This window comes from Mastomys coucha, unplaced genomic scaffold (genome assembly GCF_008632895.1).
Source record: "Mastomys coucha isolate ucsf_1 unplaced genomic scaffold, UCSF_Mcou_1 pScaffold21, whole genome shotgun sequence".
NCBI lineage: Eukaryota > Metazoa > Chordata > Mammalia > Rodentia > Muridae > Mastomys > Mastomys coucha.
Window position 1 is genome coordinate 187,758,136 of NW_022196904.1, and position 13,788 is coordinate 187,771,923.

A 13,788-nucleotide genomic window follows, 5' to 3' on the forward strand; every position below is an offset into this window, starting at 1 on the left:
TCCTCTTCCTCTTCTTCTTCTCCTCCTCCTCCCCTTCCCCCTCCTCCTTCTCCTTCTTCTTCTCCTTCTCCTCCTTCTCCTTCTTCTCCTTCTCCTTCTCCTTCTCCTTCTCCTTCTTCTCCCCCTCTCTCTTCCTTATTGATGTACAGCCCCTCCCATACAGCCTACTTTTGAAAAGTGAATCAGGAATGATTTTGAATCTAGTTTTACTGACTGTTGGCAGTCTTTTTGTGTTGGGTTACCCCTCTCTGGAAGTGTTAAAACACAAAATGTAGATGAAAACGTTTTTCAGTTGTGGAAGGAGTAATATGGCTTGCTAGCTGACTTTCCAAAGCAACATGAAGCCAATACTTCTCTGATCAAGAGATGACATCACACCCTATTCTCCCCACCCCTTCTGTCTCTCATCCAGCTTTGCTCAAGTTAAAGCCAGTGGGTGGTCACTGTGCTCTGGAATCCAAATATGTGAAGACCGTCTGTTTGCCCAGTGACCCCTTTCCCTCTGGAACTGAGTGCCACATCTCTGGTTGGGGTGTAACAGAAACAGGTGAGTCTTCCATGTGCTCTCCATACTCACAGGAGAGCTGCACCATCCAGAGAATAAAGGACCAATGGCATCTGCTCTCTGCTCTTGAAACAAGCTCAAAATGCATCATCAAAGAATGCAAGCGCCTTATTGCCCAAGCCCTAGTCGAATTTAACCATTTGCATGGAGCTTGCTCTGTAGGCCTCTGATCTCCACAGTGGTCTCTGGCCTCCTGTTCTAGACATGTGACCTTTCTCAAGCACTGACTGTACACTGGGGAAGGCCACTCTCCTTCTCTAAAGAGATCGCAAAGATGCTGGGCACGTTGCACATGTGGGCACTTGTGGTGCTGGGCAGGTGCTCAAGGACAAAGATAATGCTGTTGTAAGCTTCTGGCACTAGACAGCTCTTCGGTGTCAGGAATTCTTGCAGAGTCTTTGTTGTTTCTCAAGCAGTCCAGTTTTACTTTCTCAATTGTCATTTTTACCTGCAGGGCTTGGATTATGTAATCAAAATTATATCTTGAATACAAAGAAGTTCATAAGAGTATTTTCAAATTTTTGCCAAATACTCAAAATATGTCACCTCCTTCTAGTAGTATCCTTAATAATGGACAGGGGAAAAAATCACTTTAAATAGGTTTAGATTCATAAAGAAAGGGAAATAGAATGTATGGGATACATTTGCCAGAGGCTCGGGGGGGGAAGAAAATCTCTGACTAATTGGACTCAAGGTCAAGCAGAAAGTTTTCTGTAGCTCTTTGTTGTAGTCTCTCTAAGCCTTTCCTCTTTCACTCTCCTTAATGGGGTCTGCTCAGCGTGATGATGTCTTAGTCGGGAAACCTATAGGGCCTCAGATTAGAATGCCTTTATGTTTCCACAAATAGCTCTTAAGATTATATGTTCTAAGTCAATGATGCTTCAAGCAATTTCATCATCTTTAAGAAGGGGCGATCGTCTCTAGGAAGCACATGATTTAATCTGTCAGGGCACATAGCTCTTCACCCACCCATGTACGCATGCAGGAATCCATCTGTCCATCTATCTTCATCCATCTGTATAGTCAGTCATCCATTAATTTCTATAGAACCTACTATGTGTTAGCCCTTCTGCTAGATATACTTTTCAGAATTCACAACCAGGTTGAAAAGGCAGAGAACAGAACAAATGATTTGTCCAACTGTGATCAGAACGGCTTTGAAAGTGCACATGCATGGGGGAGAAGGATGCTGGAAAGTTGTCACTGTGTTGGAAAATAGGATGTTTCTCCCCATCCTCTATAAAAACACCCTTTTCCCTGAACTGAGAGCCCGTGGCTTCTTACTCACAGTGAGGCCTAGCATCTTTCCAGTCTTCATGGTAGTGACCGTTTTCTATCCCACAGGGGAAGGGTCCCGCCAGCTCCTGGATGCCAAAGTCAAGCTGATTGCTAACCCTTTGTGCAACTCGCGACAACTCTACGACCACACAATCGACGACAGTATGATTTGTGCAGGGAACCTTCAGAAGCCTGGACCGGACACCTGCCAGGTCAGAAACTCCACACGGCACTCGGAGGTAGAGGGTCACTGACTCTCACGCTGAGTGGAGAGGCTTGCGATAGCTCTGGCATGGGAACTGGGGTCAACAGGCCACCTGCCTCAGCATTAGCACACAGCTGGGCATATCTCTCTGAGCCTACATCAAGATGGGTCAGCGTAATAATGCAATTGCATGTGGCTGCAGAGCCTTGTTTAACTCTCCCAGCGTCTTATCATGTCACTGTCACGCATTCCAAAGGCTCGTAGGCATTATCAATGCCAATAGCAACAGAGCATAAGTGACAAGGCAGGACTGAGATCAGAACACCCCAGGTGTGTGCAACACCAGAGCCTTTGCTACTCGGCTCCACTCTGATAACAGCAAATCCGCAGCTGCTAAGGTCTACAGAGATTCCAATGTATTCCTGGAGACAGAGAGGTAGTGATTCCGTAACTGTAGGCTAAGGGGACCTCAGGTCCCTGCCCCAGATCCAGGCCCACACACACCCCATTTCACTCAGGGCTCATGTCACATGGGATGCACTTTTCCTACACTCCCAGGATCAGCTGTGTAGGCTTTCTGCTTGACCTTACACACTACCCAGATGGCCTCAAAAACCCAGCAGAGCCACATTTTGATCCTGCCACTGTGATAGAGCCTTCCTACAAACGGACCCAATGATAACCAGCCAACTCAGAGCCTGTTTGGGTTTGGAAACTGGAGTTCTTCTCTCCAGAGTCCATGGCGCTGTTTCGATCCTCTATACGTTAGGACATACTCAGGATGGAGAAGAGCAAGTGGGTGTGGTTTTCCCTAAGCCCTTGGAGGATAAGCAGGGTCACCAGGATCACAGTTTGCTTGGTTGTCTACATAACTCAAAGGCTACGCTGAAGGGAAGCCAATAGCCATGGTTTTGAAGCCTGATTCTATCTCGTGTTATAGGACCTCAATCACTGAAAGGACATATCAAACCTCAGATACCTATAATGTGACAGTACGATCACAAGGTGTTGGTTATGATTAGGAGAGTGAGTGATATGATAAAAGCTGTTTCCTCTCTGCTCCCCTCCTGCCCATCTCTGCCCTGACCTGTACACTTCAGAAAGAATCTCTACAGTTCCTCTCAGGAGCACAGTTCCTCTATGGTTATCCACAGCTCTCCACTGAGAAAGCAAGGCCTCAGGCCACTGGTCAACAGGGAGTAGGCTGAAGCTGTAGGCTACCTCTGGGTACTCCTTATATATGGGTCCATCCAAACAAGCCATCACCCACCTTGGTCAGCTACTAAAAGACGTTGAGGAACCCTGGGAACGAAACACTCTAGAATTGAGAGTCAGGAAGCCTTACTTGCCCACAGCACTGCGGCTGCAGCCCTGGGCTTCAAGCTTTTCCCAAACTCAGGAACTGAAGCTGGTATTAGCTTCTCTCCCTTTGGAGCTGTGTGCATCATGAGACGCTTGAGAAGAGCCTTGGCTCTGGTTTCCAGAGAATCCCAGGGTAGCTAGCAGGTGACTTCACTCTACCCTCCCCTTGTAGGCAGTTTGGAACATGTCTGAATCAAGTTCGCAAGGCTGAACCCCTTTTTGCTCTTCTCTTAGGGTGACTCGGGAGGCCCTCTAACCTGTGAGAAGGATGGAACTTACTATGTCTACGGGATTGTAAGCTGGGGCCAGGAATGTGGGAAGAAGCCAGGAGTCTACACTCAAGTTACCAAGTTCCTGAATTGGATAAAGACCACCATGCACCAGGAGGCTGGCCTCTGAGGCGCTGAGGCCCTGAGAGCCCTGAAGCCCCTCTTCTTTAGCACCAAACAAGAGGAGCTTTCTTGTGTCACCAGGGATGTCCTGAGTCCGTGCTCTAGACAGAGGCATTGTTGCCAGCCTGGGCCTTTCCAGACTGGCACTATGCCATTTCATGAAGTCCACTCTGTCCTTCTCTCTCTCTGGGAACCGACAAGAAATACATTACTTTTGCCCCCCTCTGACAAGTGAACCTTCTAGAAAACCAGAAATCAGAGACGTTCTCCACCACAGAGATCTACAAATCTGAGATCCCTGCTTGCCAGCACCAGGGGCGTTGCCTTGACCCTTACTCCTCTGCCCACACCATCAAGGTCCCCCCAGAACCAGCCGGTCTCATGCAGCCATCAGAGAGAAACCCACACCATCAGGCTCCCCCCAGAACCAGCCAGTCTCATGTAGCCGTCAGAAAGAAACCCCCCAAAAAAATCACAAGCTCTTTGATTTCAGAGTTGTTGATTTAATAAAGGCAGATGTGAGAACGGGGAGGGTGTGCCATGTTTTAAACGCTCGCTCGTCCAGACAGAAGCCACGGAGGCATGCGTCTGACAAGCAGCCCCCAAGGTGGCTTCCTTCTCAAGGAGGCTCACATCAGCAGGGTCTTCTTCCTGTTGATGTGCAGGATCTCCAAGGCATCCGGGTTCACTCCCCTGCTCCGAGGATCTCCAAGCTCCACTGCCTCTGGCTGCACCTGCAGAAGCCACACATAGCGCCCCACCCCCACTGAGTTCACAGGAAACCCGATGGCTGCTCCCACAAGCCATGCTGAGATGCCCAGCAAACATCTAACACTCTCCCCTCCCCTCCTCCGTCCTCTCTTCCACCCTGCCCCAAGAAAACGGATCCTCAAGGCAGAGATGAGAAAGAAGCAAAGCCTGGTTCTCATTTAGATGTGGTGTCTCTCTCCTGAACAAAGCAGGGTTCAAAACGTAGACTGCTGGAGCCAGCAAGTCCCTGACCCTTCCTGCGAATGTAACAAGCAAGCAGTCAGCACAGCCTGGGCTGCCCTGGCCCGGGATTGATGTCGCCCTGGTAGGCTTGCCTCTGCAGCACTAATGGCTGTGACTTCAGAGGAAGCCCGCAGGAAGTTTAACCCAGGTGTCACCCGCCCGGTCATCTCAGACCCATGAAATTAGGCGCCTTGTTCAGCTGCCTTTCACGCTTCTTTAAAACTAGCTGACCTTTGGCCAAAAATAAACTTTGAAAAGCAACAATGAGTTTGTATTTCCCGTGGTCTCGCAAGGCAGGGTGCAGCTTGAGGCTCGTCACTCACAGAAGCCCCCTGGGTCCCCAGGCCCCTCCTGTTGGCCAGTTCTGCAGCCCGTCGAGCCATTTCCACTTTGTAGGAGCCAGGAGGGGTCCAGCCGACACCTCGAGTCAGGTTCAAGTCAGATTTGTACTTGACCTTGAAGGAAGGAAGAAGCAAGAGGAAAGTCAGCGGGACTGGGTGCTTTGACCACCGAGTAAGGGAGATTTCAAAGGCAGCGGGGAGATGCGGACCACACTGACATCATTAAAGACAGGACAAAGAGCAGTCCTGTGATGCAGAGGACCTGAACGATGAGCCTGGCCAGCCACCATGCATTCAATCCCAGTAGGGTGATAAAATACCCTGGGGACACCTGGCTCACGTCTAAGCTCCTATCGTAATGTGCTCTGTGTCCTTGGAAAGCTCTCCTCCTTTCTCTGAGCTGCAGTTGCTTATCAGGGAAAGCATAAAATGGGCTTCTGGAGTTATCGAGACCCCATAGAAAGAGCAGACTGGAACCACCAGGGGCCCGAGCTTTCAGACTGGACAGCCGCTGGGTGGCTGAACACATGACCAACACGAGTAAGGCCCTTGGCTCAACCCCCAGCACCAATTAATTAGTTAAGAAAAATAAGAAGTTGGGCTATCACATCCAACACCCTGGGGCTGCCGCTTATTTCCTGTGTGATCTTAGGTTGCTTAACTTCTCCTGGCTTGGGTTCCTTGTCTGTTAAGGCAACACCACCCAGTCCTGAGAAAGCATCTGGTACTGGTGTGGCAGGATTGGGAATGGCTGTCATTACACCTCGTCAGCCTGCTCCCCCAGGATGTAACAGGGCGTATGTGGAAGCAGCTCACGTCACTCTGTAGCTGATGGGCTTTCCGGGCATGCTTCAGGCCCAGCTGCTCTGGGTCGCTGGTGTGCTGGGGCAGCGGCTGCCTATAGAGCACATCGCTGGCCAGTTGCTGGCTCCTCTTGGCCTGGAGGAAGCCCGGTTGGTCAGCGCGGCTGTGGAACTGGAAGCGACCTTTGGCAAAGTCCTTCCTGTACTCGTTGTCGCTCTGGAGCCTGCCGACTCGGAGGAAATGCGTCATCCTTGGGTCGTCATTGATACTGCGATACCCAATCTGTAGGCCCCGCTCCCTCAGAAATGCCTCTTTGTACCGGAACTGCAAGTCAGAGAAGCAGAGAGAGGTGACAGGGATGCCCTTCCCCTTCAAAGCCAGCCTCCCTTGAGAGGGCAGACCCCAGGACTTCAGTAGGAAGCTCAACAATGGATAAGGGTGTAAGCTCTGGAATCAAACCAAGCTGTAAGGTCTTGGAGCAGCTGTGGAGCCCCTCTGAACATCCGATAAAACAGGAGAATAAATCTTCACCCCATGGGATGTTGAGAGAGGATATAGAACTGAAATGCAATCCACACCCATTGATGTCCTGTATGTATACTTGTAACCTAGGATATGGTAGTGTGCACCTGTGACCTCAGGTGTGTAGTGTGCACCTGTAACCTCATGTGTGGTAGGAGGCACCTGTAACCTCAGGTGTGGTAGGATGCACCTGTGACCTCAGGTGTGGTAGGAGGCACCTGTGACCTCAGGTGTGGTAGGAGGCACCTGTGACCTCAGGTGTGTAGTGTGCATCTGTAACCTCAGGTGTGTAGTATGCACCTGTAACCTCAGGGATGTAGTGTACATCTGGAACCTCAGGTGTGGTAGGATGCACCTGTGACCTCAGGTGTGTAGTGTGCACCTGTGACCTCAGGTGTGGTAGGATGCACCTGTAACCTCAGGTGTGGTAGGAGGCACCTGTGACCTCAGGTGTGTAGTGTGCACCTGTGACCTCAGGTGTGGTAGGATGCACTTGTAACCTCAGGTGTGTAGTGTGCACCTGAAACCTCAGATGTGGAAGGATATACCTATAACTCTGTGTGGCTACTGTAAGTACTACCCCAACAGGAATGGAAGTGAACCATTCTGTCTTCTGTCCTCCCTATACTCAGAGGCCAAGGCTAATGCTTCTCAAATCACTTAAAATGAAGAATCTAGTTCATTTTACGCAGTCACATCTCTTATTTTATCTTGTGTATATGTGTACATATACCAATTCATGTGTGTGAGTTGGGGAACATATGTGCCACGGTGTACTTGTGGATGTCAGAGGACATCACTGATATCTGTCTTGGCCTTCTACAGTATTAGAGATAAAGTCTCATGTTAGCTAGTGCATATGCTAGGCCATCACATCTGGGCTCCAGACACAACAAACCACCACATCTGGGGCTACAGACACAATCCTCCACATCTGGGGCTACAGACACATACCACCACATCTGGGGCTACAGACACAATCCTCCACATCTGGGGCTACAGACACAATCCTCCACATCTGGGGCTACAGACACATACCACCACATCTGGAGCTACAGACACATACCACCACATCTGGGGCTACAGACACATACCACCACATCTGGGGCTACAGACACAATCCTCCACATCTGGGGCTACAGACACAATCCTCCACATCTGGGGCAACAGGCACACACAAACCACCACATCTGGCTGTTCACGGGACCTGTGAGTCTGAACATAAGTCCTCGTGCTGGCACAGAAGCAATCTCACGAGAGGTTCCTTGCTACAGACTAAGCAGACACAGAAGCACAGGCTCCTTGGCTTCCAGGCGCACCACACCAACTGCTGTGTACCTCTCCTAAAATGTTGCCAACAAGTTGGGTGGTGTGGCACACACCTTTAATCTCAGCACTTGGGAGGCAGAGGCAGGCGGATTTCTGAGTTCGAGGCCAGCCTGGTCTATGGAGTGAGTTCCAGGACAGCCAGAGCTACACAGAGAAACCCTGTCTCAAAAAACAACAACAACAAACAAACAAACAAACAAACAAAAGTTGCCAACGAACAAACAAACAAACCCTTCCCAACCCCATATTTCTGGCTACAATCCTAACTACCAGGCCTGTGTTCTCGTCCCTTTGAAATATACATTACATTTCTGTTTTAGTGTGGAGAAAGGCAATCTGGTGGCCTGCGAGTCTGCTCTGTGCCTTTCGGTTCACTTGGCTAACCAGGGAGAATCTATCATCTGCAGACAGGGTTTGGGGTCTTACATCACTGGCAATATCCCTGGATGCTCGTGCAGTCTGGAACGGGATAGCATCCAGCCTGAAGTCATAGCTGCCAGCCCGGTTCTGCTCCCAGGCGTTCCTGTAGACTTTCTGGAGGAGAGAACAAGGGCATTTGAGTGAGGGGCAGCCATTGCCTGCACACTATTTGGTCTCAGCCGGTCTCAGCAGGAATCAGGCCCCATGGATAACTGAGTCCATGGCCCTTCTGAGGCTGAGGGACTTCCTGACTCTAGGATTGATGGAACTGGCTGTAGAAGGTTTCTGATCTTCAGGAGTTGTGGTCTGTGGGTCCAGCTCACTTGCCACACCCTGCCATTCTCAGGGGTCTTGCACCATCTGTTCTGGGTCTGGACCCCCCTCTCTGTCTCATCTTTTCAGGCTTCTGACCCCAGAACCTGGAGCTCCAGAACCGAAGTGCTCCCACATGCTGGAAGTGCTCCTCTCTGGGTCCTCTCACCCACTTCTTGTTCCTCTGGAGTCCCTGAGGTTGAGGGGTTCAGTCTAGCTGTGATGCCTCACCCTACCACTAGGAGGCATGGTATATCTCTCGTGGGGAGGTCAGAGCTTTCATCTGAATTTAGGTCGTCAAGAACCTGACAGCGTACCTGACCCACACAGTTCCTATCTTCTTCCTTCATCTTTCCCCTTTTCAAGTTGACCCACACCCCCCGTAGGGTCTGTAATCACATCCTCTGAGGCCTGAGACCCAGCCACGTCCCCTAGGGAGGCGCCAAACTCTTCATGCCCTCCTGTAGCGATTTCCTTCCAAGATAAGGCAACTCCTCCATGAAAGGAGTCTTCAGGAGACCCCAGCGGATGCTCTCCTTAGAGAAACCCTAGCGGATGTTCAGCCTTAGAGAAACGGGACAGTGGGAGAGTCACAGCACCCGCAGATGACAATGTGCCAGCCCCAGACTGTGTTGCTGCTCGTTCATTCTGAGAGGTGCTGCAGGTCGAGGGCCCCTTGAGAGCCTTCCCTTTGTCACCTGGAAATGGAAGTCAGGACCGGCTCTCTGTTCTGCAAAGACTTGGGGAGTTAAACAAGGGAAGACAGACAGCTGAAAAGCCAAGTCCTCCGCCCACTTTTATTCTGGGTCTAGCACTGGAAGAGAAGCAGGAGTGCCTGGGCCAAGCGGGGCACATCTCATCATCTACCTGCAACTTCCAGTTACCACACCACCCTGACCTCCAACTCCAACACACAGGCCAACTATAGCAGTCCTAAGAAACACAGAACCCAGCCTTGCAATGGGAACCACTAACTGCAGTCACAGCCAGGGGCAAGTGCTTCCACGAACTGGGTCTGTCTAGCTTAACAATGAGGACCGGAAGATATTCAAGAGAAGGAGGCAGCAGACAATAACCCACCAACAAGCCCTTCTACCATCCTGCTTCCTGTTCTGACAGCTTCCAAAGGTGTCTGAGTGGGAAGTAGAGACAAGAACCTCAAACACTCTATGATGGGGAGTTGGCGGGGGCGGGGGCAGTGCTTTCCTAATAATAAAAGCCTACCCCAGATCTGGGCCAGTTAACAACTTTCTACCAACTTCAAGTCCAACACCAAGCTGTCAGTGGCCTGTGCACCCCAGCCTTGGGTAACTCGAGGACACCTGTAGATGCAGTGGCCTGAACTAGGGTTGTCCCCAGTGTGCGAGCTCTCTTTCTCCGGTTGCCCCCCGCCCCCACCCCTACACACTGCTTGCTATGGCGGCATCCTCCTGTGTTTTCTATGCTGCTGAGGTCTCTGCCTTGCTGCCGACTTTCTTTACATTCTGCAGGCGCAGCACGCTTTGATTTGGAACCCTGGGCATCCCTCTTCTTGATCACAGTTTTGTCCTCGTCCTCACACATTAGAGTCATTTGATTTTTGAGTTATTTCGGCTGCCTTGCACATCTCAATGGCTTTCTTTGCTCAGGAAGGTCACTTTGCCTCCACATCCTCCTCACAGAGCACTTGATCCAATTGTGTGCATCCCACACGCCCCTGAAGAAGTGCTCTTTCAAACGAGGTTCACGAGTTCTCCACACCCCATGAGTCCTGGTGGCTAATTTCAGCTCCAGGACTCTGCAGGCTGTCCCGTCCCCCTTGTGAGAGCAAGCACGCTGCTCTTGCCAGCCCAGGGTGGCTGTCTTCCTTAAGCTGGGACCCTCATGAACTAGTACCTTCCTCCCAGGCTCTGGACTGAGGTCCTCAGAGAGTTACTCCTGGCCTCCCCATCCTTGGGAATTAATGAGCTGGACCTTCTATGCCAGCTCTGCAGAGGGGGCGGTCCAGCTTCCCCAGATGGAGGCCGGCCCACCGGAGCTGCTTTCTAAAATTATCCCTCGCTCGCTCCTCAAAAGCATCAAATGGTTGTAATAACTCATATTTACAAAGCACGAGAGCATTCACCGTGCGGGATCCCACAGGGCTTTACAACTGCAACAAACTAATACACACGCTAACTAGAAGGCGCCTCTCTCCAACCCCTGCAAAGGCAGCCACCTCTGGGGTGAACAGCAGCAGCTGTCGATCCACACGCAGCCCCAGGACACAATGGCCAGGCCAGGCAAGGAAGAATGTGTGGACGCCAGGAGGCCCTCGCTGCCCCAGGCCGACACACTCAGCCTGTGTTATTCCAACCTGACGCTGTCTTTTGATTGCCCCGTTTCTTTACCTGTCATCTGGGGATCACAGCATCGCTGGCTGAGCGGCTGCCTATTCTATTACAACCAGGGGCCTCCAACCCCTGCCAACAACAAGCCCGAGTTTAGGAAACAGCGTGTTGGTTATGCACGCAAAGGGCAGATGTCCAAGGGAAGCTGGAGTGTTGGCAGGCACGGTTCCATGCACAAAGGAGCCAGCTACGTTGCGAACGTCTTTTCAAACCGCAGAGTAAGACGGTATCATTCCATCTCCAGGGCCAGATGACCTGAATGCCCAAGGTGTCCAAGAAATTAACAGAGCAGGTGACCTGCCAGCACCTGGGACCATTCCCCTGACTATTACCAGGCACATGACTGTGGCTTTCAGAGCTTCGCCTAGAATAAAGATGTTAGAGCTACAAGAGACTCCCATTTAGCTCAGCTTCATCTCTTCCTGGTTTACAGGTAAGGAAACTGAGGCCCAGTGAGGAAAACAATAGGAAGTCACAGGACAGTTTGTCCTTCTCTGGGTACAGGGATTTTTCATTTTTATGTCCTCCTTCTTAGACTTAAAAGAAAAGTCAAATGAATCACTTGGGGGCTGGAAGTGTTCCAGAAGCGGACACACAGCATACATGCCGGCTTATGGCTACTCACATCACTCAGATGCATTGCGTTCATACGGGCTCGGGTGAAATCCGGGTGGTCTGGGATTGGGGTGTACCTATGCAGGGAGTCTGCATCTCCCAGCCTGTACAGGCGCTGCGGGTGAGATGAAACAGTCAAGGCAGAGCTGAGGTAGAGCTGTCCTCCATAAAAGCCCAGGAGAAAAGCCGATGATTCCTTCCCCTCTACTACATGAAGCAGAATTCATCACTGCTCTTTGAGACAATCCTTCTAGAACTATCTGCTGGGTAGAAAGTGCTTATGTGGCCAGGATCACGTGATGGTAAACACCATCAAAATATTCACATGATCTGTTCCAAAATGGACCATAAACCAACAACCCCCTCGTTGGCCACGCCTGTGTATGTCATTTGGCCACAAGTGGGTGGCTATGTCTCAGACCCTCTGCAACCCAATGCATGCATTCACTAGTAACTAGAGACAACCCCAGGCCTTGAGGCCCCGTTGTTGAGCATGAATTGTTATAATAAAAAGCAGAGAACCTTTTTGTATTATTCAACTTATTACTTGGTTTTCATAATTTACCCAGATCCTACAAAGACACAGTTTTAAGATTAATGCTTTGTCTTGGTTTTCGTTCTTAGAGCATCAATATAAACCTTGCCAACAACTTTAAGAAGCAGTTGAACCCCATCTATTTCTACAGGTGTAGACATCCTATTTCTGGTCATTCCCGAAGTCATTTAGGCTTTGAAAATAGGAACTGTTTGGTGCAGCACTCGGAACTCTGGCCGTTCTGCAATTGTGTGAGGAATAAACCCCTTGGTGAATCAAAGGGGAAAATACATGCAGCCTCCTGTCCTTTGAAAGAGGGAACAGGGCTAAAGTACACAGGGAATACAGACACAAGGAAGCTTTGAGTATAACTAGTCTCTTTTTCACTAGTGGGTTATATGAGGCCTTTTAATTCCATTGCTAACGTTAGTAATTGGGATGTGTCTGGTCTCACGTTTGGTAATACTGGACATCACTATGATTGTAACTCAAACCATAATAACGTCATTTGTAGAGGAGTCACTGTGTTCCTGGTCCTTGCTTAAAGCTGCGTTTGCTTCTTATTTAATTCTCTTTAAGTTCACTCAACCATATGAAATGGTTGCTGTCTCCATTCTCCTACCCCACCCCTTCTTCAAATAAGGAGAATGGGAGAATGTGGCCCATGATCACCCAGACAGCTTGCATTCCCACCTAGCACCAGCCACAGCACCCCACTGCACCCCCAGCATGGGTGAGGCTGAGGAACGCACCTCGTTACAGTCCACATAGCTCTTCCTGGCATGAATGAGGTCTGGAGAGTCAACCACTGTAGTGAACTTGAGGCTGTCTGGTTTTTTACGGTACTTGGTCTATAAAAGAAAAGATTCCTGTGAGAGATGATTAAATATGACTTCCATCTTTAATCCCAGCTTCTTGGGGCCGAACGTATAAATAACAATGGCATTATCAGAAGACAAGCCTTGATACGCAAGGCTTTGTAGGCAGCTGGCGGTCAGGAGTATGGGAGAGGCTCGAGTTTTCCTCTGTGATTAAAATCGTGAGACAATTATTTAGTAGCCTGACCAATACAGATGCGGATGCTCACAGCCAACCATAGGGCTGAGCACGGGGACCCCAATGGAGGAGTTAGGGGAAGGACTGAAGGAGCTGAAGGGGTTCACAGCCCCATAGAAGAACAACAAAATCAATCAACCAGACCCCCCCAGAGCTCCCAGAGACTAAACTAACAACCAAAGAGTACACATGGAGGGATCCATGGCTCCAGCTGCATATGTAGCAGAGGATGGCCTTATCTGGCATCACTGGGAGGGGAGACCCTTGGTCCTGTAGAGGCTCTACGCTAGGGTGGTGAGGAGGAAGTGGGTGGGTGGGAGAGAGAGCTCCCTCATAGAAACAGCAGGGAGGGAGGATGGGATGGGGGTTTGTAGAGGGGAAACTGGGAAGAAGGATAATATTTGAAATGTAAGTTAATAAAATAACCAATAATATACATATGTATATATATGAATTTTCTATAAAGGAATCCTATTAAGAAAAGTGTTAGGCATCAACTGAGCCTCACTTAGACCCTCTCCAAGCAAATTCTCTAAGTAAGAAAACCAAAGAAAGCAGCATTTTCTCAAGGGGACTCTAGGGCCGAGGTCCCAGGCCATCAATCAGTTGTTATTGCTATCTCTATGAGATACCATATGGGAACCAAGTGACCTCTGTACACTGGACCAAACTCAATGGGTATATACGGAT

General features: G+C 50.0%; 2 protein-coding genes across 3 annotated transcripts in view; one reads left to right on the forward strand and one right to left on the reverse strand.

Annotated features, from left to right (window-relative positions):
- Habp2 (hyaluronan binding protein 2) overlaps positions 1 to 3,809 on the forward strand; it is a 35,709-nt gene extending 31,900 nt beyond the window's left edge. The window contains exons 11-13 of the mRNA XM_031385011.1: positions 413 to 547; positions 1,910 to 2,055; positions 3,645 to 3,809. Of these exons, the coding sequence (XP_031240871.1) occupies positions 413 to 547; positions 1,910 to 2,055; positions 3,645 to 3,809 (446 nt within the window). The remainder of the gene's footprint in view (positions 1 to 412; positions 548 to 1,909; positions 2,056 to 3,644) is intronic.
- Positions 3,810 to 4,284: 475 nt separating this feature from the next.
- Nrap (nebulin related anchoring protein) overlaps positions 4,285 to 13,788 on the reverse strand; it is a 78,891-nt gene continuing 69,387 nt past the window's right edge. For both annotated transcript variants that reach the window (XM_031390779.1, XM_031390780.1), the window contains exons 37-42: positions 12,795 to 12,893; positions 11,518 to 11,622; positions 8,218 to 8,325; positions 5,953 to 6,264; positions 5,119 to 5,250; positions 4,285 to 4,536 (exon numbers count right to left, since the gene is read on the reverse strand). In XM_031390779.1, the coding sequence (XP_031246639.1) occupies positions 4,432 to 4,536; positions 5,119 to 5,250; positions 5,953 to 6,264; positions 8,218 to 8,325; positions 11,518 to 11,622; positions 12,795 to 12,893 (861 nt within the window). In that variant the 3' untranslated portion in view covers positions 4,285 to 4,431. The remainder of the gene's footprint in view (positions 4,537 to 5,118; positions 5,251 to 5,952; positions 6,265 to 8,217; positions 8,326 to 11,517; positions 11,623 to 12,794; positions 12,894 to 13,788) is intronic.